This window comes from Quercus suber, unplaced genomic scaffold (assembly GCF_002906115.3).
Source record: "Quercus suber isolate HL8 unplaced genomic scaffold, Cork oak 2.0 scaffold_570, whole genome shotgun sequence".
NCBI classification, from domain to species: Eukaryota; Viridiplantae; Streptophyta; class Magnoliopsida; order Fagales; family Fagaceae; genus Quercus; species Quercus suber.
The window spans coordinates 194,743-221,047 of NW_027070015.1; the positions used below are offsets into that span (position 1 = coordinate 194,743).

The following is a 26,305-nucleotide window of genomic DNA, read 5'->3' on the forward strand; positions in this document are numbered from 1 at the left end:
CATTTTTTTAAATTCCATTCCTTTAACTATATCTTTTTTCTCTCTTTTTTTGTCCTTCCATCAAGTTCCATCCAGTCTCACTATAAGTTTTATAATATTATTTACTTTCCCAAATCAACGCCATTTTGTTTGACATAATGGTACAAATTAAACATAGCTACAAACGATTACATTGTAAACGAATGCAAGTTGAAGGACTGCTAAATTGAAACTTAACATACTAAATTGAAATCGTATCTAAGTTAAAGATAATGAATATAAATTAGTTTCAACTCCAGCATCTTTGTTTTTAATGAGACATGGCAAGCTAGTTTGAAGTTCATGCCTTAAATTTATCTTATTCAACCAGTGAACCAGAGAATATTCATCTTCATCTAGACTTTTCTTTTCTTGACGCAAAATTTTATATTTACTGTAAAGAATCTCAAACAGCTTGGGCTGCATGTATGATTCTCCTGGAAGGAACAAGTGACACTGGAGGATGCTTCAGTCCAGCACCTTAAAAAAGAACGCACAACTTCTCTCCTATTGTTCCTTAAAGAGTTCACGACCTATAATCATTCGTCTGATCTCACTAGTCCCTGCCCCAATTTCATACAATTTGGCATCTCGAAGCAGACGACCAGTTATATACTCGTTCACGTATCCATTACCACCTAAACATTGTATAGCCTGCAATATTGAATATAAGCAAACTTTTTTTTTTAATTGGTAACACACCCAGTGGGTCTTAAACCCACAACTTCAATCTCTATCCCATTATTATGAAAGAAGTGTCATTTAAGCTATAACTCATTGGTGATATAAGCATACTATTTTGCAGGAATTGTACTTGTATGCATGTAGTCTATTCAATGAATGAAATCTCTATTGCTGCTGTAATGCTACTGGTCACAGGTCAAGATAAGGAGGGGCTCTGTTGGATTGGTTGTACAGATTTCTTAGTGGGGGAAAAATAAATAAATTTGCATGAATTCTTATGTGTAACAGGCTTCAGCTAGGGCATTCAAGCAATATGGCCCCACACGAATCAAAGGGGTAGAAGAGGACCAACTACAGATCTTCAGTATTTGTTGAGTTTATTTTACTAAGGATCCTTGCTCATGTTAGCATAGACAAATTCTTCTTTGGGAAGGAAGAAAAATCCCCGAGGATCAAGAATTAAGATATGCATCAAGTGAATAAATGCAACCATTATATAAGCATAACAAGAATAAATAAGAACAGAAGTTGTGCAGTGCACTTTCACCTGTAAAGCAACTTGGGTAGCTCTTTCAGCTGCACAAAGTATTACTCCAGCACAATCCTGAAAATTTGTGTTCCGGTTAGTTTATGATTCAGTTAGCATCTTATGCTGCTATATGAGAACCTTATAATTTTTCTCTTTCATGAATGAAAAAAAATATATGTGACAGCATTGCCATTGCTCCTTAATCATTCATAGAAGCAATAGAAAACAGCAAAACAGAAATTATAACAATATCAAATTGGAGGCAATTCCAAGGGGGTGGAGCAGGGGGGGCATCATTCCATCGCAACTTTGCAGTGTTTCTTCAAACTTGATCAAAATCCATTTGCAACAAACATATGTATGGAAAATCAATAGATGACAATATGCAACCATATCAATATGTAGACACACTTTAATAGCCTCCCTCACATGCTAGCCTACCCAATAACTTTGAAATGAATGTGGGCTTTGCAAGTACAAAAGAACACAAGGGTTGAGCTTAAAAGAAAAAGGAGCACTAATAAAATCTTGGAGAACAGATTATTCTTCATGATTAAGCTTTTAGAAAATGGGCCAATAATGTATAACATCACCACACACTAGCATTCATATTGATGTAGACTAATAGAAATCATAAGTAAAACAAGGAGCAGCCAGTATTTGCAGTCAAAACTTGTGCGCCTTCTTTCATTGTCAATCCAAGGGTAATCCTAAAAGCAATTTTTTTTTGGGGGGGCTAATAGCCAAAAAAAAATGAGACATTCATTATAGCTTTGATGATTGGAGTGGATTTCAAAAGCTCCAACATTCACCAGCAAAATTCATTTCATTATGGACCCAACTTTACAGTATGAATTTGCAATGAACAGGAACATGCTGGCTAGAAATTCAAATATTTTTAGATGCATTAAAATCTGAAGAATTATACTTGGACCAAAGAAAGAAAAGAAAAGAAAAGGAAATATCAAAATTTAAAAGGCACCTTAGGATTAGTTTTTCCACTGTCACAGTCTCTTGCAACAGAATACACATAGGACCTGAAAAAAAATGATATAGTTAATTTCTGCCACATGAAAGATTAATGACTATAAACAACAGTGCATCATAAAATCAGAATCCCATGCCTGGAGGACTGTAAAGAAGTATACATGTCGGCAATTTTACCCTGCAATTGTAGGTCAATAATCAACATAAGGGTTAGGATTCATGCACTGAAACAACTACACAACATCAGAATAATCAGTTGTGTCAATAATAATCATGAACCTGTATAAATTGAAATTCCCCAATTGGACGACCAAACTGCTCACGCTGTCGAACATAAGGTAGAACAACATCAAGACATGCCTGCATAATACCTAGAGGCCCAGCTGCCAATACAAGCCGCTCCAAATCAAGCCCTATATGTAGACACACTTTAATAGCCTCCCTCACATGCTAGCCTACCCAATAACTTTGAAATGAATGTGGGCTTTGCAAGTACAAAAGAACACAAGGGTTGAGCTTAAAAGAAAAAGGAGCACTAATACAATCTTTTTTTTGATAAGTGAGCACTAATACAATCTTGGAGAACAGATTATTCTTCATGATTAAGCTTTTAGAAAATGGGCCAATAATGTATAACATCACCACACACTAGCATTCATATTGATGTAGACTAATAGAAATCATAAGTAAAACAAGGAGCAGCCAGTATTTGCAGTCAAAACTTGTCCGCCTTCTTTCATTGTCAATCCAAGGGTAATCCTAAAAGCAATTTTTTTTTTGGGGGGGCTAATAGCCAAAAAAAATGAGACATTCATTATAGCTTTGATGATTGGAGTGGATTTCAAAAGCTCCATCATTCACCAGCAAAATTCATTTCATTATGGACCCAACTTTACAGTATGAATTTGCAATGAACAGGAACATGCTGGCTAGAAATTCAAATATTTTTAGATGCATTAAAATCTGAAGAATTATACTTGGACCAAAGAAAGAAAAGAAAAGTAAAGGAAATATCAAAATTTAAAAGGCACCTTAGGATTAGTTTTTCCACTGTCACAGTCTCTTGCAACAGAATACACATAGGACCTGAAAAAAAATGATATAGTTAATTTCTGCCACATGAAAGATTAATGACTATAAACAACAGTGCATCATAAAATCAGAATCCCATGCCTGGAGGACTGTAAAGAAGTATACATGTCGGCAATTTTACCCTGCAATTGTAGGTCAATAATCAACATAAGGGTTAGGATTCATGCACTGAAACAACTACACAACATCAGAATAATCAGTTGTGTCAATAATAATCATGAACCTGTATAAATTGAAATTCCCCAATTGGACGACCAAACTGCTCACGCTGTCGAACATAAGGTAGAACAACATCAAGACATGCCTGCATAATACCTAGAGGCCCAGCTGCCAATACAAGCCGCTCCAAATCAAGCCCTGACATCATGACATAGACTCCTGAAATCAAAGGCAAACATCTTATTAGAGATAAGACTTAGGTAAAGTAAGATAGACTGTCATCATAAATTGCTACAAGAAGAACTAGAAACATTTCAGTTACACTATTAATGTGACATAATAACAAGACCATTGGCGATTATAATTCACTTTAACAAGAAGTTCTGATTTTTGGGGGGAGGGGGGACTACTACTTTTTCGGTTAAACTATTAATGTGACATAATAACAAGACCATTGGTGATAATAATTCACTTTAACAAAAAGTTCTGATTTTCTTGTGGGGTTTTTTTTTTTTTTTGGGGGGGGGGGGGGGGGGGGGGTGGGGGAAGAGGAGTTAAGACAACTGCAACAACTTTGATTAGCAGTTCCAAATCAAATTAACCAAAATTACGAGTAATTAGGTTCCCAAAGTTTCAAGAGCAATCAGGTTCCTAAATTTATAAGAGTATCCTAAGCATGTGCAACTTGTTGGAACTCACATTAGGCATCCAACATAATTAAAGAAATTTCCTTCCAGTAACAAAATTATGAGATTATGGAATGCAAGACCTTTCCCTTCCTGTCCAAGAACATTTTCTTCAGGAACAAAGCAATTTTCAAAGACAAGCTCACATCTGCTCAGACCATTCCATTGTTAGTAGAAGATAGGGAAAGCAGAGTCAGAATTGGACTTCAACAAAGATATTACATTTAAAGAAAAGTAGAACGTACGTATCACTTCCACGCATCCCAAGTTTGTCTAATTTCTGGGCAGTACTGAACCTGCAGTCACCAAAAAAAGAACTAACATTTACAAAAACATCATGGATTCAAGATGTTCCTGTTTCAACCTCCTAAGGTAATTTTAATTCTAATTTTTTTAAAATAATCCTATTGTTACTTTATTTTGCTTTTAATCATTTCAAGCAATCTTCATTTTTATTCACATTGGGTGTCAATGAAAAGAAACTATTCCACCTTGTTCAGTAGCATCTATTTAAGAATATTAACATATTCTCAAGACGAATTCCTACCTCCAGAAAACATGTTTATTCTCAATATATATATATATGTGTGGTATCTTTCCCAGAACCCTCCTTACTTCCTCTATCAATCAAATCATCATGCAGTTGGCGTAGCCACAGTGCATTGCTCATCTAAACTTGAGGTGGGAGTCACAATCATGTTTTAAACAGTTTTTATCATGTGTATAAAAGTCCCAACGTTTGAAATATTGTCTGGCTCATACTAATGCTATTTGTAACCAGTGCACATGCCATCTATGAAGCCCCATTACCAAAGTTCCCCTCTTGGACTGGCTATAGTTTAACATCAGATAATTGCTCAATTATATTTCCCAATGACATCCAATAAAAAGTTGACTTGCACATGTGAAAAGATAACACTAAATCAACTCTAGTGCAAGTACCCGGGCATTCCCTTTTCGATGATGAATGCTGTGATTCCTTTTGAGCCGGCTGTTGTGTCTGTTTTTGCATAAACAACCTGTCCCAGTTCTACAAATCAGTTGTAAGAAACACATGAATATAAGAAAAGTAATACAGTCTAAAAAGCCAAATTGATAGTTGTATAAGCTATTAAATTCTGTTATCATCCACAATTTTGACCATGCAATAAGGCAAAACAAAATGCCTTTGAGGACAAGAGTTGACTCTTTTCCCTTCAATTTTAATTCAAATAGATTCAAGAAAATTGCAGTTAGAACCTAGATGATGTATGATTATCTATCCACAAACGAAGACAGGTGATTCACTTGCATGCATAAGAATATGGCCCAGAAGCAAATATAATTGGTTAACTCTAAAAAACAGGAAAATTTTCTAGCTTTTTTCTTTTGGGTTAACATTCAATGGTGCCTTTATCTGTTCAATTGATTAAACCATCTATTTTCAACCTTGGAGTCATTCTCACTGAAAGAAGGGGATTTTGTCCCTTCTGTCAATTATTTACAGAAGATGATCATACAATCATACAAATAGAATGCTGTCAATTAGAACCCAAAGAAAAATTAAAAAATAAAATAGGAAGCCAACTTCATAGTAATTATTGATACACTGTACACTAAAGAAGCTTCTCAGCATTGAGTTCTGAACATTGAAACATTAACCTCACAAGATGGTGGACCTAACATGAACATTACCAGAAAGAAACTAATCACAAGTCACAACACTACAGTGTATATATCATGGAGCAAAAGGTTGCATCTATTTGAATCTCAAATATTAACGCCAACCCTAAACTTGTATGCCACTAAGTGGCATCCCTCGGTATATGCTACAGTCCACTGGTGAGGACATAGAGAGTTGACCACTAGACACAGAAAGTAATGGCTATTCTGTGGCAGAATACTCTCTACAGAGAACTATAGAAAGTCTGAAATCCTCTCATGTTCATGAGAAAAGAAATTGAAAGTATAAATTTCAAGATCACACTGTATGTTGGCTAACATGTACCTCATGCATAGTAAACTGACATTTATTTTGCCAACATATAGTGAATGGTTTTGCCACTTAGATACATTATACAATTAACTAATAATGTGCGATGATAATAACATGCATAACCAGAGGAAAACAATTATAACAAGAATACCAATGTTTGAGCAACTGGGCCATTGGTGCACCACATCTTGTTCCCATTTATAATATAACCCCCATCTACCCGATCAGCCTTGCATTTCATACTAACAACATCAGATCCAGCTGAGAAAAAAAAAAAGACAAATCAGTCAAACTATGAAAAGAAAGTTACATAGGCCTCAACAACATCTATAAACATAAGACAAAAATGGAGTAATAGTGTAAATAAGTTACCATTAGGTTCACTCATTGCAAGAGCTCCTACATGCTCCCCACTGATAAGCTTCAGAAAAAGAGATTCACAAGGTTAGCAAAAAGAAGTAAACAACAACAGAGCAAATTCATCTAAATATAGGACGTTGAAGATGGAAGTGGGGGAAAGTGGTGTCGTGCATTAGAAGAGAGCAAGTAACATTCAATTCAATTTACCTGGAGGTTCTTCCCCTTTTTTCATCACAGTTTAATTCACCCAAATTACCATGATTGGTCAAATTATGACCTTATTATGAATTATACGAGGCATGGAAAGTTTTCATATAAAAAGCCGTTGGTGTTGGCAAACCAGTGGAGATCAATTTATTTAGTTCATTTAAAGTATTCAACCATCTCTTTCAACGGATTCATCAAAAACTTGTTTTTTGATGAGCCATTATTTTTTATTGGCAAGTTGCACAAGTACCCCATGGGTTATAAACCCACAAGCTCACCTGAGACCTCCATCCATTCTTGTGGGAGAAAAAAGTGACATTTGAGGTAAAACTCATTTGCTTGATGAGCTATACTTGAACCAACATAATTTGCTGTACTATCCATTGCTATGTTATCATAGATCTTCTTATACTTTACTTGCTAGAGCAGTTATCTGAATAAGTAGTATTAGTAACCTAGACCAAGTATTTGTCAGTATTTGTCATCTGAATAAGCCATGGCTGTAAATAATGGGAATAAATAATTTGGAAATAGATCAATAAAGAACCTTTGGCAAGTATTTCTGTTTCTGGGCAGTGTTTCCATTCCTCACCTACAAAAAGGAAGGAAAAGGGGGTTAAGAATAAGTAACATCTAAATATTATTACAAACTGAAAAATAGTTCTCTTTATTACCAATTGATTAATGCAAAGGTTAGAATGGGCACCATAGGAGAGGCCAACAGACCCAGAAGCACGACTTATTTCTTCCATTGCTATACAGTGATACAAGTAACCTAGACCTAGTCCTCCATATTCCTCTACAAGAGAACCAAGAGTTAACTACTGGAAATTCTAAAAACAGGGTGGAACATGATGACAATACATAAAAAATGAACTAAATTGCAGAACCAATTCTTTGTAGTGGGACTAGACTTAGTTCAAGTAACTTAATGAAGAAAACTTATTTTGGAAATATAAACACTTGGTTCTATTAATCCATATTTTGGAAATAGCAACACTTAGTTTAATTAACTTAATGAGGAAAACTTATTTTGGAAATAGAACCACTTGGTTCAATTAATCCATAAATTGGAAATAGCAACACTTAGTTTAATTAATTTAATGAAGAAAACTTATTTTGGAAATAGAACCACTTGGTTCAATTAATCCATATTTTGAAAATAGAAATGCTTACTTCAATTAATCCATATTCTTAAACAATAAGAAATAACACGGCCCAAGAGGAGGAAAAAAATTGGTTGCAGATGAATATGGAGATCTTCCATCAAAACATACCACAAACCATAACACAAGGCAGTGAAAACACTTATAGAAGGTGGATTAACCAAATTCTTCTATACATTTAAAACTCTACCTGGTGCTGTAATTCCATGGAGATTGAATTCACCCATGAGTTTCCATAAGTTAACCCCCTGAAATAAGAAAACGAAATACATTCATAGCTTAACTACAGGATAAGTAGAGTTTATAAAAACATGAAAAAAGTATAACTTGTACATACCTGTGGGAAAGAATTCGTTTGATCTATTTTTGATGCATGAGGGGCAATGTTCTCTTGAGCAAATTGAGTGACGCTTTCTTTGAACTACAAAAATTGCATAGAAATATGTCAAAATGCTATAGGCATTATAGAACCTACTTAGCTAGTAACATATGCTCTTTTTTTCTTTTTTCTTTTTTTATAGGTAGAAGCATATGCTCTTTGAAGAAAGCTTTTCTAAAAAATAGCTAAAAAAAGATTCTTAAGTTAGATCAAATTCTTCAACAGCTTCTTGTGTTACAAGGAGAAGCTTAGCAAAAACAAACATATAAGTGCCTCTTCTTTCATATCAACATGAAACTAAGTCAAAATGTTTTTTACAATTTTTATTGACAGTTAATCGAAAACCAAAACAGAAGTTTGAGGAGCTCACTGACAAAAACAAAATCAGTCCCTACTTTCTTCTTTTGCAATAAAAAGCGTCTCTTTTGCAGTTATTCAATCTTTTACCTCAAATAGAATATGCAAAATATTAAAACCTGTAAAAAAAAAAAAAAAATTAAAAGCATGTATACATGGATTATCTTTTTCTTTTGTACTTACTAACTTGCTGGGTGATCAACAAGATTTATTTCATTGGTTTGAATCCAAGCATTTGAGCACTTGAAATTTCAAATTATAACTACAGTTAATTTCACCCTAAAAGGACCAGCTATAACAAGAGCTCTCCGCAGTTGTTAATATAGCCTAGATCAACCTAATATGCCCAACAACTTAATAGTCCAAATCCACACAATTCGGATATCACAATCTTCCTCACTCAAATCTCTCATATCCTTGTCAAGACCTGTTACACTACAATACTACTAATCACATGGTTGTCACAATTTGAGTAGTGCTAGCCACATTTGCACTATAACCAAAAATAACTATTCACAATTGGAACTCCCCCTTGATATAGCCTAAGTTGCAATAGAACGTGCAAATCCACACAAGCCGGCCATTAGAAAACCAATATGTTACATACACAATATTTTATTGCTTGCTTCAATGGAACCAATGCCTTCAAGTTTGATATAATGGTATCCTTAGAAGGAATTCAAACCTCCAAGTTAGACTAAAACTGCTCCACTTGAAAAAAAAAAAAAAAAAATTTAGCTAGTTGGATCCTCGTTGCCATTGAAATGTGAAGAATTGAGTTTTGCTACTTTTGGAATGATAACACAACTCGAACTCATTGTACTTGGTTCAATCACTGGACCTCCCCATCCCACCTCAACTATGGCACTATGTGAGCTTTTTGCAAGATCGTGGCTTTGGTAGCTTTTTGCAAGATCACAACTTTGGTTACCATGAAATTGATCGAGGTGAACATACATCATAGCAAGCATCTGTTGTATCTCTTTGAAAATTTGTTATCCTGAAGCTAGAATGCTAATCTTAGCTTCTAATCACTCAATGTGGAGACTCCTTCATGACTTGCTCTAATATCATTAGCTATGTACACAATTTTTTTATTGATTGCTTCAAGGAAACCAAGGGCTAATAAAATGGACTACTTTGACAAAGTTGGTAATTCCTAGACTAGCTAACAATTTGTAACTTGGAAAACCATGACTATCTATATATATTGAGTAAATCAGAATTTACACATGTAATTTCAGAGACATAGAATAAGCTTCTACTTTCTAGAATTTATCGACACAACAAATCATAACTTATCCTAATCCAAATTGATCTACCTCATCCTAATCCAAACTAATTTATTCGAAACAGTGTTGGTAAAAGCGTCAAGCGCACAGGCTTCTTGGAGCCTAAGTGCAAAGCGCAAGCACACACCTAATTGAAGTAAAGTGCATATTTGAATCAAATATAGTAGTATCTTTATAACCTCTAATAGAAATATTCATGACGTATAATAAAAAATAAAAAATAAAAATTCGATATCTTTCCTATTTGCAATTGTATAATGTTTGTAAGTTCAAATTTTACTTTAAGTTATTTCAATTTCTTAAAAATTTTATATAGTAAACTGAAAACAATTATCAATGAACAGTATTCTAATAAACTGGTCATAGAAAGTTTAAACATAACATTTTTTATAATTCTCCTGTAATTTACAAAAAATACACAACCATGATAGTTATGATCAAAACATCAAATTAAATCAACATTTATCTAAAAGGCCTTTGACATGTGAACAAAGAAACTGCTTTTGTAATACAACACCTCGAGAATAGCGTATGTATAATAAATCAATGGTCCATGTCATTTCCTTCAAGATTAATCAATTCGTTAGATTAACAACACACTGATTTGAAATCAACAAAAAACGTAGCACTATCATTATTACCTAATACTAATCAAACAAATTAGATTCATAACACAATTTCGCCAAACAAATCACAAACACGCACGCACACACAAAAATAAACCAGAAATAGACCTTATATTCACCAAGAATTTAAAAGGCAATCCCATCCTTTTATGAGCTGATACTTTGGAATGCACAAACATAAACAGAAACACACACACATACATACATACATACATACATACATACATGCATACATATATACATGCATACATATATTGAGAGAGTGAGAGAGAGACCTGTATCTGAGTATCATCGAAGAGTAGAGCGGTAGAAAAGTGTCTCTTCCTTGTGAAAATACTGGCACATACAGACCTCGCTGCAATAAACCTTTGCATCGCTACGCAATCTAATTTTTGGTTTTGGAGTTCAAAAGAGAAAGAAAATTAGAAGGAAAAGCAAATAGTTTAACTGAAAGAAGCGGAAGAAGAAGAAAGATATAACAGAGTAAGGAACCCCTTAACTTTATAGTCTTATAGGCAATAGCAGTATTAATTTTTTTTTTTTTTTTTGGATAGAACAGTAAATGTTTTTGATAAATTTTAAATATAGCTTGTCTGTCCTTTTGAACAATATAGCTGTCCGTCATATCCAAATATGGTAGTTTTAGTTATCTAAGGGTGTCAATAAGGTACAGCAGAGCTCATATGAAACCTCTGAGATCGTTTCAATTTCAAAGCCTTTATATAGTTATATTATTGGTTAAAACTTAATGCTAATGATGTGATTTTTTATGGGCATCAAAAAAAAAATTTTGATGTGATTTATATAGGCGGTCTAGATTTTTTATTTTATGTGACAAGTTGCTATGATTTGAGAGATGTTTCTTTTCATTCTCCAAAAAAAAAAAAAAAATGAAAGAAGAGAGAGAGATGTTTCTTTTAAGTTCACTGGACTTGGCACAGGTGATGATTACTAAAGAGGAGTGGAGTAAGTGACTAAACTTGTATAGTGTACACGAGTGAAACTCACTGGTTTGTCCTGCTTCAGTCCTTGATTAGGCGTACATGTGCTAATGAGTCAACAATCAGATCCTATCCTATGCTAATTCCTATCCTATCCTTCCTCTTTTTTATTTTAAATACCATACAACTTTTTTAATGACTAAAATATTATTCAATTCTAAATTTTTTTTTTTTTTTTTAGAGTTTCAACTTATAGTATCCGCTTAAAAAAAAAGAAAAAAAATTATAAATTATAGGATCCACTTTGTGATGATTTGTTATGTTATATCATATGATTCATATCCTCCTCTCTCTTACAAGACTATAAAAAAATACAATTAGCATAATTAGTCCAAACAATTTGCATTTTTTTTTTTTTACTTTTTCTTTGAGATTTGTGTTTAATTCATAATGTGTGAGTCATATTTTCTGAGATTTATAAATTCACGAAAAGTATAATCATCATAATTAATTTTGTTATATACAGGTGCTGAGTTTACAATGGGAGAGATAAAAGAATAAAATCAAAATGCTAAATAATTGATTCGAGCGCATGATGGGACCATCAATATGTATTAAAAAGGTTGAACTGCCAAGGATACACAATGTCACAGATAAATGAATACAATGTTATTCAAATGCTAAATAATTGATAAGAGCGGATGATGGGACTATCGATATGTATTAAAAAGGTTGAACTACCAAGGATACACAATATCACAAATAAATGAATACAATGTTGCTCAAATACCAAATAATTTACAAGAGCGGAGGATGGAACCATCGATATGTATTAAAAAGGTCAAACTGTTGAGGATACATGATATCACGGATAAATGAATACAATGTTTCTCTCTCTCTCTCTCTCTCTCTCTCTCTCTCTCCTTTTTTCTGAACCCCCATTAAGTCAAATTTAATTTTTATTTTTTTAGAACCAAATTTTAATTTCTTGAAATATAAGTAATAGAGTCGAATAGAGTTTTATGATTCTTTAAAAAAAAAAAGGTACGAGAGTTTTGTCAAAGTAACTATCCCAACAATTAATAACTCATTTAATATTTTGGTAATAGAGTTTAATTTATGGTAAATTATCCGGCTTCAAAAAAAAAAATTTATGGTAAATTATATTGATAATTAATAAGAATGTGACCACTAATAGTAAAGAGAAGATATTCATTTAAAGTAAACATGGTTTTTATGACTCAACTTTAATTGTATAAATTCTCAAAAAAACTTTAATTATATAATAATAGAATATGATTCAAATACTTTAGTATAAAATTTTTGTGAAAAAATATCATAACCTTTATCAATTATTTCAGATGAGTTTCAATTAGTTCAACTGGTAAAATTTTTGATGGTTGAATAAAAGATTTGGGGTTCAATCCTCACCTATATCAAAAACCAATTGATATCTTAGTCTGATAATAAAGAGTAAAAAATCGCAAAAGCGAACGCCATAGGTTTAAACTTTATAACATACACACACATATATAAATATATATATATATATATATATACACATATCATTAGTTTTCTTAACAATAAATTTGTAGTCAAGTTTTTGAATAATAATAATAACATTTATTGTCATAATTTGTTTATATAATTTTTTTTTTTCTGTTATTGATGTTTAGAGTTTTTGGAGCACATAACATGATGCTACATAGAATCAGTAGGCTAAATGCTCCGGCTTCGATGGAATAATGATAGTTGTGAGAGACTACAAAGATGAACACACTATCAAAGGAGACCGGGGTATACCGGCCAAACACCCTCCGATGGCTAAGTTAGTTTCTTGCAAAAGAGTTTCAACTTTTTAGAAGTAAAATTTCATAATGCACTTACTTTGATTCGATTCAGACCGGTCCTTATATAGAGAACCTTGGAACGGTTATGATCTTAGTAACTTCCCCAAGATTCATGAAAATCAGTGAATCTAGACATAACTTCCTCAACAGTTATAGGAGTTACAACTGCTAGTGGAAGTTAAGTACTTATGAAGAATTTGTGGCGATAAATATGAGTTGGTAACTGCTACAAGGTTTTGTGGCTCGAATCCTCCATACACGAGTGAGTCTATTCTTGAGGGTTTTCCCAAGTGTTGTATGGTTGTTCGTGTGCTTTGCCCATGGACGACTCTTTAAGACTCGGCTTGAAGGGGTAAATGGAGTATGGCTAGATGAATTATCAGGTGTTTTGTGGGTATACAGAACAATAGTAAGGACCCCTACAAGGAACCCCTTTCAAACTAGCTTATGGAGTGAAGCAGTCATACCTGCGAAAGTGCATATGGCCAGCCATAGGGTGATGAAGTATCAAAATGAAGAAAACAAGGAACAACTTCGTCTTAACCTCGATCTTATAGATAAGGTAAGGATGGACACAGAGCAGAGGATAGTAAGGTACAAAAATCTTATGGCAAAGCAGTATGATACCATGGTCAAACCTAGACATTTCAGTATTGGGGATCTCGTCCTAAAAAGGGTTTCTTTGGCCATCAAAAACTCGGCCCACGGGAAGTTGGGACCAAATTGGAAAGGATCTTATATGGTTATTAACTGCAAGAGGCAAGGATCCTACTACTTGGAAGCCCTGAATAGATGGAAATTGGAACACCCTTGGAATGTTGAACACCTAAGAAGATACTATCAATAAAGGGTGACCATTGACGAACATTGCCGCAGGACGAAAGCCATGGACGTCTAAAGTAATTTGTTGCTTACAGTGTTATTTTCTCGTGTTTGCTTACTGCTATTACTATGTTTTAGATGTATAAGTATTATGTTACTCATGGACGAAGTTGTCTTGTATTAAGTATTTTTAATTCCCTAAAGGCACTGGCTATTAAGCATGTGCCATAATTGTGGAAGAATGTTTACATAGTGTGGATTTCCAAATATATATATGATGTATTTCCAAGTATATGTATAATTGTATGAGAATCCTCTATTTTTGTGATTTCATTCAAAATGATCCACAGAAGGCAAAAAGCCAAAGATGAATAAAATCCTTGGACGCAAGAATGTATCGTCCATAAGCTTTCTTCCAAATAAGGATAAAACAAGAAAAATAAAACCTAAGATATATCCGTCCAAGTTTAAGACGAGATAAAACCTAAGGTATGATAAACTAAATCATGGATGAATAATGTGCGTGTAAAAACACCACAAGCCTATAGACGAATCTAATCATCCAAACAATCCAACACATGGATGAGCATTTGCTGGGAATAATTTCGCCAAGGACGAATAAATAATCGTCCCAAGTTTGAATAACGTATAAAGCTAGCGAAAAGAAACATCATTCATAGACGAGTTGTACTTGAATGGAACATTAAGGATTCATTTTACTCTATTTTGGCAATGAAAGAAGAAATTCGTCCATATGCTCAAGACGAGATAAAATATTTTCCTAAATGGACGAACCACACAGTCATAGAAATGACATGGACGATATTAATAAAGTATGTCCATAAATTCTTAAATGTGTTCAAACATAATGAAATGAGAAAATGGAAAACATTCATTCATTCATTCAAAGAATTTAAAGAAGGGTGGACGACCAACGTCCAAAAACCCTTTTTAAGTTGTGTAAAGACAATATAACTGATTGTATATAAAGCTTGTCCATAAATTTGGACGAGATAATTGTACTTGAATAAATTTTAAAAGAAATAAACAAAGCCCAAAACACCGGGCACCTCCAACAAAATTAAATAATAAATTTTCTAAAGGGAAGATAAAATCACTTGGATAGACTACTAGGAGCATTGCCAGTCTTTGGATCTTATTGGGTCACCTCGTTATTAGCGTTGTCCACCGCATTGACGTCCTCAGAATTCGTCGCAAGCAAGGAACTCTTTGTAGCAAGGGGAATTTTAAGTGTATCAAAGTTCAAGTCAGGAAATGCTTCCTTGGCATTAGCACGGAAGTCCTCATAACCAGCAGCATAGTGACTGTCTAGACGATTCTTGTACTCGTCAGACTTCTTGAAGGCTGATATGGCTTCCTCACATGCTTTCTCCAAGGACGAGGCAAACCCTAAGACTTGTAACTCTAGATGAGCGATGCGAGTATCTTTCTTGACGGCATCTACTTTGAGCTCCTCCACCTTGTTTTTCAGCTTTGTCTCACTTCTTTGCAGACGATTGAAATCATCAGTCAACCTAATCGCCTCCCCCCTTTTTAATAGAATTTCATTGTTTAGCTCCTTAGCCTTCTCCTTAGCTGTCTTGGCCTCCTCACAGAGTTCCTTGGCCTAGGACGTCGTTGTATAAAATTTTGACATAGCCTATGTGTGGACGAAGGAAAGTTAGACATTTTATTTTGAAAAACTTACTAAAAACACACAAGGACGAATGAAACTCATACCTTAAAGAGGTCATGGATACCAGAGCGTTCAAACTCCTTCATTGACATATTGTAGCATTTATTGACTTCATTATTAGTGATTATTCCTTTGAACGTCCTCCATGCATAGCTCTCGTCCAGCACCAAGTTAGAAGGACGATCAGATGGCTCTAACGGATGAGGCTTTCGAGGAGTCTTGGCTGGAGGGGAGTAGGATTAGTTTGGACAGGATGAATTGTTTGGACGAGCTCCACATTGGCTGGAGGGTCATCCAGATCTACTGTCAGGGGTGTAAACTTGGGAACCTTGGGAAGAGAAGCCTTGCCAGGTTTTTGCTTCTTAGAACCTCGACGACTTGGAAGGTCGTCCAAATCCACAGCACTGGATATAGACTTAGAATTTCTCTTCCCTGTCTGGTCGGAAGTTTTCTAGAGGACTGGTGGTGCAGTGACATCGTCGTCCCCACTAGTTATGGTTTTCTCTTTGTTCTCCCTCATTGTAGTCATTCCTGCGACGAGGAAAATCAAGTTTTTTTTTTTCTTAAAAAAAAAAAAAAGAAAGAAAGAAAAGAAGAAAAAAGAGAAGAATGGACGATACTTACTTCATCGGGTAGTTTCCTCGTGACTAAGATTCTCAGCAGTAGGTACTGGGCCAAGCCCCCACGTAGCTAGATGACTGAGAGTCACTAGATCGTGAAAGGTTCTCCCAGGGAAGGCACGTACTTGGTAAATTCGATCCAAGTAAAATTTGTCCAAGCGTGGATGAATAACAGCTGCATCTATAAAAAGAAAAAGGGGTTAGACAATTGAAAGTTAGAAAATATGTAAAGAGAAATAAAATAAAATGGAAGGAAACATACCCTCAGGACGAAGACGACCTAGAGACTTGGTAAAAGGTGGGAAGAGGGCATTCAACTGGGTCCCCAGCCTAATTTCCGAAAATAATAAAAATTTCTTTTTTCTAGAGCCTGTCAGACGAGCTGCGGCCCTTTATTAAACTATAGTAGGAGCCTCTGGACGAGAACTGGTAAAAACCAGCAGGCTTCTTTATCTCTGAGGACTTATAATAGTAGAGGAACTCGTCCACTGTGATAGGATAGTCCCCTTCTAATGTCTCACGCCATAACACTTGCATGGCAACTACCGTCCTCTATCCATTGGGGTTAAGATGGTTAGGTCCAATACCCAACCTATGGAGAAGACCTCTACAAAAAGAATTTAGAGGAAACTTAAGGCCAGCTAAAAGGTAAGATGTATATACTCCTAAACCAGAAGAAGGAGAACAACACTATTGTCCTTCCTTGGGTAGACGAGGTTTGAACTCAATAGGGATCTGGTATCTACAAGGGTTTTCAATTTAGGGGCATCTAGGGTAGACATTACTTCAGGAGCATAGCTGTATATCACATTCTCCTCTTCCTCCTCCTCATCTTGAGAAATGCTAGGTGGCTCTTTGGACGAGCTAGTCCCAGCTCCAGATGCCATCCTACGTTGCATCTCCTGAAATTCCTCAAAGGGAATGCTAGGGACCCAGACGAGTAATGCTCGTCCGAGGAACTACTACTATAGCTCGTGCTACCCTCACCACTCTCATAACTCCCAGAAGAAACGTTCTGGTACTCATCTATCTCTCTCTCTATACTACTACTAGACGAAGACATGACTAAAATAAAGATTAAGACAAAAACCTAACAAGGAAGAGGAAATACTTGGCAGAACTAGGACAAAGAGCTAGACGAGGCTCTTGGACGAGAAGGTAGAAGGGAGATTATGAGAAAGGTGAAGGGCAAGAAAGAGAATGTACCTATTTATAGGGCCCAGAAGCAGGGTTAACGAAGTGACGCTAGCCATTCAGAAGAAGACACGTGGCTGTCCCTTTGAAAAACACAATTGATGTGACAGGTCAACTAACGAAGTCACGACACGTGGTCCCAAAAAAAGGGTTAGGTCAGAACCATAAAGGTGTAAATTAAATCTATCCTTGGATGACCCCTGGACAAGGGGGCAACTGATGGGATAGCAAAAATTACCATCTCCAATTTGTCCATAGGGATTGTCTGTGAACATCAGTTAGCCAAATGTTTAAATAAACCGTGAGCAAAAGAGTCGTCCATGGGCAAAGCACACNAAGCAAAAGAGAGGAAGATTAAAACTATAAAAGAAGAGCTAGTAAAGCAAAAGAAGGAGGGGGGGGAAAAAGAAAGGCCTCCTCGGCCACAGGCCGAGGAGCATTCCCTCAGTTGTAAGAAAACACTTAGCCATTTTTAAAAGAAGTTTGGGCATGGTGATCAACGGCCAGCACCTAAGCCTGTCAGCCCACTCTCTATAAATGTATTGTTTGGGCTTGTTGGTCTGAAAACCCAACACTCAATTCAAATTGAGTCCTTACAATATAATAATAGAATATGATTCAAATACTTTAGTATAAAATTTTTGTGAAAAAATTTCATAACCTTTATCAATTATTTCAGATGAGTTTCAATTAGTTCAACTGGTAAAATTTTTGATGGTTGAATAAAAGATTTGGGGTTCAATCCTCACCTATATCAAAAACCAATTGATATCTTAGTCTGATAATAAAGAGTAAAAAATCGCAAAAGCGAACGTCATAGGTTTAAACTTTATAACATACACACACATATATAAATATATATATATATATACACATATCATTAGTTTTCTTAACAATAAATTTGTAGTCAAGTTTTTGAATAATAATAATAACATTTATTGTCATAATTTGTTTATATAATTTTTTTTTTCTATTATTGATGTTTAGAGTTTTTGGAGCACATAACATGATGCTACACAGAATCAGTAGGCTAAATGCTCCGGCTTCGATGGAATAATGATAGTTGTGAGAGACTGCAAAGATGAACACACTAGCAAAGGGGACCGGGGTATACCGGCCAAACACCCTCCGATGGCTAAGTTAGTTTCTTGCAAAAGAGTTTCAACTTTTTAGAAGTAAAATTTCATAATGCACTTACTTTGATTCGATTCAGACCGGTCCTTATATAGAGAACCTTGGAGCGGTTATGATCTTAGTAACTTCCCCAAGATTCATGAAAATCAGTGAATCTAGACATAACTTCCTCAACAGTTATAGGAGTTACAACTGCTAGTGGAAGTTAAGTACTTATGAAGAATTTGTGGCGATAAATATGAGTTGGTAACTGCTACAAGGTTTTGTGGCTCGAATCCTCCATACACGAGTGAGTCTATTCTTGAGGGTTTTCCCAAGTGTTGTATGGTTGTTCGTGTGCTTTGCCCATGGACGACTCTTTTGCTCACGGTTTATTTAAACATTTGGCTAACTGATGTTCACAGACAATCCCTATGGACAAATTGGAGATGGTAATTTTTGCTATCCCATCAGTTGCCCCCTTGTCCAGGGGTCATCCAAGGATAGATTTAATTTACACCTTTATGGTTCTGACCTAACCCTTTTTTTTGGGACCACGTGTCGTGACTTCGTTAGTTGACCTGTCACATCAATTGTGTTTTTCAAAGGGACAGCCACGTGTCTTCTTCTGAATGGCTAGCGTCACTTCGTTAACCCTGCTTCTGGGCCCTATAAATAGGTACATTCTCTTTCTTGCCCTTCACCTTTCTCATAATCTCCCTTCTACCTTCTCGTCCAAGAGCCTCGTCTAGCTCTTTGTCCTAGTTCTGCCAAGTATTTCCTCTTCCTTGTTAGGTTTTTTGTCTTAATCTTTATTTTAGTCATGTCTTCGTCTAGTAGTAGTATAGAGAGAGAGATAGATGAGTACCAGAACGTTTCTTCTGGGAGTTATGAGAGTGGTGAGGGTAGCACGAGCTATAGTAGTAGTTCCTCGGACGAGCATTACTCGTCTGGGTCCCTAGCATTCCCTTTGAGGAATTTCAGGAGATGCAACGTAGGATGGCATCTGGAGCTGGGACTAGCTCGTCCAAAGAGCCACCTAGCATTTCTCAAGATGAGGAGGAGGAAGAGGAGAATGTGATATACAGCTATGCTCCTGAAGTAATGTCTACCCTAGATGCCCCTAAATTGAAAACCCTTGTAGATACCAGATCCCTATTGAGTTCAAACCTCGTCTACCCAAGGAAGGACAATAGTGTTGTTCTCCTTCTTCTGGTTTAGGAGTATATACATCTTACCTTTTAGCTGGCCTTAAGTTTCCTCTAAATTCTTTTTGTAGAGGTCTTCTCCATAGGTTGGGTATTGGACCTAACCATCTTAACCCCAATGGATAGAGGACGGTAGTTGCCATGCAAGTGTTATGGCGTGAGACATTAGAAGGGGACTATCCTATCACAGTGGACGAGTTCCTCTACTATTATAAGTCCTCAGAGATAAAGAAGCCTGCTGGTTTTTACCAGTTCTCGTCCAGAGGCTCCTACTATAGTTTAATAAAGGGCCGCAGCTCGTCTGACAGGCTCTAGAAAAAAGAAATTTTTATTATTTTCGGAAATTAGGCTGGGGACCCAGTTGAATGCCCTCTTCCCACCTTTTACCAAGTCTCTAGGTCGTCTTCGTCCTGAGGGTATGTTTCCTTCCATTTTATTTTATTTCTCTTTACATATTTTCTAACTTTCAATTGTCTAACCCCTTTTTCTTTTTATAGATGCAGCTGTTATTCATCCACGCTTGGACAAATTTTACTTGGATCGAATTTACCAAGTACGTGCCTTCCCTGGGAGAACCTTTCACGATCTAGTGACTCTCAGTCATCTAGCTACGTGGGGGCTTGGCCCAGTACCTACTGCTGAGAATCTTAGTCACGAGGAAACTACCCGATGAAGTAAGTATCGTCCATTCTTCTCTTTTTTCTTCTTTTCTTTCTTTCTTTTTTTTTTTTTTAAGAAAAAAAAAACTTGATTTTCCTCGTCGCAGGAATGACTACAATGAGGGAGAACAAAGAGAAAACCATAACTAGTGGGGACGACGATGTCACTGCACCACCAGTCCTCTAGAAAACTTCCGACCAGACAGGGAAGAGAAATTCTAAGTCTATATCCAGTGCTGTGGATTTGGACGACCTTCCAAGTCGTCGAGGTTCTAAGAAGCAAAAACCTGGCAAGGCTTCTCTTCCCAAGGTTCCCAAGTTTACACCCCTGACAGTAGATCTAGATGACCCTCCAGCCAATGTGGAGCTCGTCCAAACAATTCATCCTGTCCAAACTAATCCTACTCCCCCTCCAGCCAAGACTCCTCGAAAGCCTCATCCGTTAGAGCCATCTGATCGTCCTTCTAACCTGGTGCTGGACGAGAGCTATGCATGGAGGACGTTCAAAGGAATAATCACTAATAATGAAGTCAATAAATGCTACAATATGTCAATGAAGGAGTTTGAACGCTCTGGTATCCATGACCTCTTTAAGGTATGAGTTTCATTCGTCCTTGTGTGTTTTTAGTAAGTTTTTCAAAATAAAATGTCTAACTTTCCTTCGTCCACACATAGGCTATGTCAAAATTTTATACAACGACGTGCTAGGCCAAGGAACTCTGTGAGGAGGCCAAGACAGCTAAGGAGAAGGCTAAGGAGCTAAACAATGAAATTCTATTAAAAATGGGGGAAGCGATTAGGTTGACTGATGATTTCAATCGTCTGCAAAGAAGTGAGACAAAGCTGAAAAACAAGGTGGAGGAGCTCAAAGTAGATGCCGTCAAGAAAGATACTCGCATCGCTCATCTAGAGTTACAAGTCTTAGGGTTTGCCTCGTCCTTGGAGAAAGCATGTGAGGAAGCCATATCAGCCTTCAAGAAGTCTGACGAGTACAAGAATCGTCTAGACAGTCACTATGCTGCTGGTTATGAGGACTTCCGTGCTAATGCCAAGGAAGCATTTCCTGACTTGAACTTTGATACACTTAAAATTCCCCTTGCTACAAAGAGGTCCTTGCTTGCGACGAATTCTGAGGACGTCAATGCGGTGGACAACGCTAATAACGAGGTGACCCAATAAGATCCAAAGACTGGCAATGCTCCTAGTAGTCTATCCAAGTGATTTTATCTTCCCTTTAGAAAATTTATTATTTAATTTTGTTGGAGGTGCCCGGTGTTTTGGGCTTTGTTTATTTCTTTTAAAATTTATTCAAGTACAATTATCTCGTCCAAATTTATGGACAAGCTTTATATACAATCAGTTATATTGTCTTTACACAACTTAAAAAGGGTTTTTGGACGTTGGTCGTCCACCCTTCTTTAAATTCTTTGAATGAATGAATGAATGTTTTCCATTTTCTCATTTCATTATGTTTGAACACATTTAAGAATTTATGGACATACTTTATTAATATCGTCCATGTCATTTCTATGACTGTGTGGTTCGTCCATTTAGGAAAATATTTTATCTCGTCTTGAGCATATGGACGAATTTCTTCTTTCATTGCCAAAATAGAGTAAAATGAATCCTTAATGTTCCATTCAAGTACAACTCGTCTATGAATGATGTTTCTTTTCGCTAGCTTTATACGTTATTCAAACTTGGGACGATTATTTATTCGTCCTTGGCGAAATTATTCCCAGCAAATGCTCATCCATGTGTTGGATTGTTTGGATGATTAGATTCGTCTATAGGCTTGTGGTGTTTTTACACGCACATTATTCATCCATGATTTAGTTTATCATACCTTAGGTTTTATCTCGTCTTAAACTTGGACGGATATATCTTAGGTTTTATTTTTCTTGTTTTATCCTTATTTGGAAGAAAGCTTATGGACGATACATTCTTGCGTCCAAGGATTTTATTCATCTTTGGCTTTTTGCCTTCTGTGGATCATTTTGAATGAAATCACAAAAATAGAGGATTCTCATACAATTATACATATACTTGGAAATACATCATATATATATTTGGAAATCCACACTATGTAAACATTCTTCCACAATTATGGCACATGCTTAATAGCCAGTGCCTTTAGGGAATTAAAAATACTTAATACAAGACAACTTCGTCCATGAGTAACATAATACTTATACATCTAAAACATAGTAATAGCAGTAAGCAAACACGAGAAAATAACACTGTAAGCAACAAATTACTTTAGACGTCCATGGCTTTCGTCCTGCGGCAATGTTCGTCAATGGTCACCCTTTATTGATAGTATCTTCTTAGGTGTTCAACATTCCAAGGGTGTTCCAATTTCCATCTATTCAGGGCTTCCAAGTAGTAGGATCCTTGCCTCTTGCAATTAATAACCATATAAGATCCTTTCCAATTTGGTCCCAACTTCCCGTGGGCCGAGTTTTTGATGGCCAAAGAAACCCTTTTTAGGACGAGATCCCCAATACTGAAATGTCTAGGTTTGACCATGGTATCATACTGCTTTGCCATAAGATTTTTGTACCTTACTATCCTCTGCTCTGTGTCCATCCTTACCTTATCTATAAGATCGAGGTTAAGACGAAGTTGTTCCTTGTTTTCTTCATTTTGATACTTCATCACCCTATGGCTGGCCATATGCACTTTCGCAGGTATGACTGCTTCACTCCCATAAGCTAGTTTGAAAGGGGTTCCCTTGTAGGGGTCCTTACTGTTGTTCTGTATACCCACAAAACACCTGATAATTCATCTAGCCATACTCCATTTACCCCTTCAAGCCGAGTCTTGATGATTTTCAATAAGGATCGATTTGCCACTTTTGCTTGTCCATTGGCCTGTGGGTGGGAGGGTGAGGTGAGGAGTAATGGTTCTTGATTCCAAGTTGTTCACAAAATTCCCTAAAAGGTGTGTTGTCGAACTGTCATTTATCGTCAGACACTAGAACCCTAGGTACTCCAAATTTGCATACAATGCTTTTCCAAACAAAGTTTTTGACATTATGTTGTGTAACTTTCGCTAAGGGTTCAACTTCTACCCATTTAGTGAAATAATCTATTTCTACTACCAAAAACCTCATTTGTCTAGTTCTAGTTGGGAAGGGGCCTAAAATATCCAAACCCCATTGTACAAAAGGCCAAGCGGCCATCATTGGAGTAAGATACTCTGATGGCTGTCTAGGAATATTACTGAAACGTGGACATTGATCACATACCTTAACATATACCTTAGCATCAGCTTGGATGGTTGGCTAATAGTATCCTGCACAGATGACCTTGTGGACGAGTGATCTGGCTCCTGAGTGGTTACCACATGCTCCTTCATGAACTTCTCTCAACACGTAATTCACCTCGTCTGGAGCTAAACACCTTAGAAAAGGATGGGAAAAACTTCTTTTGTATAACACTTCATCCATAAGGATGTACCTAGCTAATTTAACTCTGAGCTTTTTGGCTTCGTCCTTCCCTTCTAGAAGCCTTCCGTCCTTCAGGTATGATACTATCGGAGTCATCCAATTTTCCTCACCTTCTATCTGTAACATTTCTAGGAGGTCTATGCTTGACATATATTGTATTTCGTCAAACTCGTCCCTTGCTTCAGTTGCAGAGGCTTCCTTTGCCAGAGTATCTGCTTCTATATTTTCTTCCCTTGGGATTTGAACAAAATCAGCCTCTTTGAATTTCTTCACAGGACGCACCACCTTCTTCAAATATCTCTTCATTCTGTCTTCCTTCGCTTCACATGTCCCATTTATTTGGCCTATGACCAACTGAAAGTCTCTTAAGACAAGTATTGAGTCTGCTTCTACAGATTTAGCCAACTTCAACCCTTTAAGAAGGGTTTCATACTCTACTTCATTGTTAGTTGTTTGATACTGCAAGCGAACATTGTGCTTTAATTTATCTCCTTCTAGTGATTGCAAAACAACTTCTATACCTCCTGTATGCAGTGTAGACGATCCATCTACATGGATGACCCATTTTTTATTGTCTTCTCTTTCACCTAAGTCCTCATAACTTGGAGTGAACTCTGCAATGAAATCTAACAGGGCTTAAGCCTTTATTGCATTTCTCAGTTGGTACCGGATGTCAAATTTACTAAACTCTACTGCCCATTGAATTAGTCGTCCTGCAGCTTCCAGCTTGTTCATTGCCTTCTTGAGTGGATGGTCCATCATAACATTGATGACATGAACTTGGAAGTAATGTCTTAACTTCCTAGAAGTTGTTATTAGTGCGAAAGCTAACTTCTCTATCAGTGGGTACCTTCCTTCTGCTCCTCTCAGTGCTCGGCTAATGTAATACACAAGCTTTTGCACCTTTTCTTCCTCCCTAATCAACACTGAACGCATGTGGGGACACTGCTAAGTACAGATATAATTCCTCTCTAAGCACAGACGGATTTAACAAAAGAGCCGTGGTAAGATAGTCTTTTAGATCTTAGAAGGCCTTTTGACACTCGTCCGTCCATTCGAATTCCTTCCTAAGAACTTTAAAGAAGGGTAAACACTTATCTATGGCTTTTGAAACAAATCTATTCAAAGTTGCAACTCGTCTGGTGAGGGATTGGTCTTCCTTGATGTTCTTCGGTAGTTCCATGTTCAATATGGCTTGGATTTTTTCTGGATTTGCTTCAATTCCTCTCTATGAAACCATGATTCCTAGAAACTTTCCTGATGATACTCCGAATGCACACTTACTTGAGTTCAGTTTCATCTTATATTGTCTAAGTGTTTCAAAGATTTCCTGAAGATTGTCCAAATGGCTTCCCTCATCTAAGCTCTTCACAAGCATATTGTCAATGTACATGTGATTCACCAACCTTTGATAAGTTGCCCCTGCATTCTTTAGACCGAAGGGCATCACCTTATAATAAAACAAACCTTGACTGGTAATAAAGAAGGTCTTTTCTTGGTTAGTCTCGTCCATCTTTATCTGATTATATCCTAAGAAGACGTCCATGAAGCTCAACAACTGATGGCCAGCTGTAGAATTCACCAATTGATCAATGCGTGGCAAATGATAACTATCCTTAGGGCAAAACTTGTTCAAATCAGTGAAGTCTACGCACATCCTCCATTTGCCGTTTGCCTTCTTCACCATCACTACATTAGCTAACCAATCTAGGTAATAGACTTCCTTGATAAACTGTGTTGTGGTCAGTTTCTAAACCTCTTCCTTAATAGTCTTATCTCATTCAGGAGCAAACACTCTCTTCTTCTGACAAACAGGCTGAGAAGAAGGGTACACATTCAATCAATGAGTAATTACACTTGGATCAATCCCTAGCATGTCATCATGACTCCACGCAAAAATATCGATACTCTTCCTCAGAAACTGGACAAGGTCTTTTTTCGCCTTCTCCTTCATACATGTTCCGATTCTAGTGAACTTTTTAGGATCATTTTCTTGTAATAAAACGTCTTCCAATATTTTAGTAGGTTCCGCGACAATTCTTCTTTCTTCAATATTCATCGACTACACCTGCTCGTCTGAAGCCAATATGGCTAGGTAACATTCTCTGGCTGCCAACTAATCTCCTTGAGCTTGTCCTATTCCGTACTTCATAGGGAATTTGACTGATCAATGGTAGGTAGAGGTTACTGCCTTCCAACTATTTTAAGGTTGGCCTTCCAATGATGGCATTGTA

General features: G+C 36.4%; 2 protein-coding genes across 2 annotated transcripts; both read right to left on the reverse strand.

Annotated features, from left to right (window-relative positions):
* Positions 1-238: 238 nt before the first annotated feature.
* Positions 239-11,023, reverse strand: LOC112032973 (isovaleryl-CoA dehydrogenase, mitochondrial). Its single transcript, XM_024065744.2, has 15 exons — positions 10,793-11,023; positions 8,201-8,284; positions 8,054-8,111; positions 7,372-7,496; positions 7,245-7,289; positions 6,503-6,551; positions 6,282-6,391; positions 5,098-5,174; positions 4,401-4,451; positions 4,239-4,303; positions 3,534-3,688; positions 3,392-3,432; positions 3,250-3,304; positions 1,250-1,306; positions 239-672 (listed from the first exon to the last, which is right to left on the reverse strand). Exons 1-15 carry the CDS (start codon positions 10,889-10,891, stop codon positions 526-528), a joined length of 1,218 nt encoding a protein of 405 aa, XP_023921512.2. The 5' UTR covers positions 10,892-11,023; the 3' UTR covers positions 239-525.
* Positions 11,024-22,930: 11,907 nt separating this feature from the next.
* On the reverse strand, positions 22,931-25,758 carry LOC136063751 (uncharacterized). Its single transcript, XM_065764578.1, has 4 exons — positions 25,356-25,758; positions 24,755-24,997; positions 23,931-24,685; positions 22,931-23,377 (listed from the first exon to the last, which is right to left on the reverse strand). The coding sequence occupies exons 1-4, from the start codon at positions 25,756-25,758 to the stop codon at positions 22,931-22,933; spliced, it is 1,848 nt and encodes a 615-aa protein (XP_065620650.1).
* Positions 25,759-26,305: the final 547 nt, after the last annotated feature.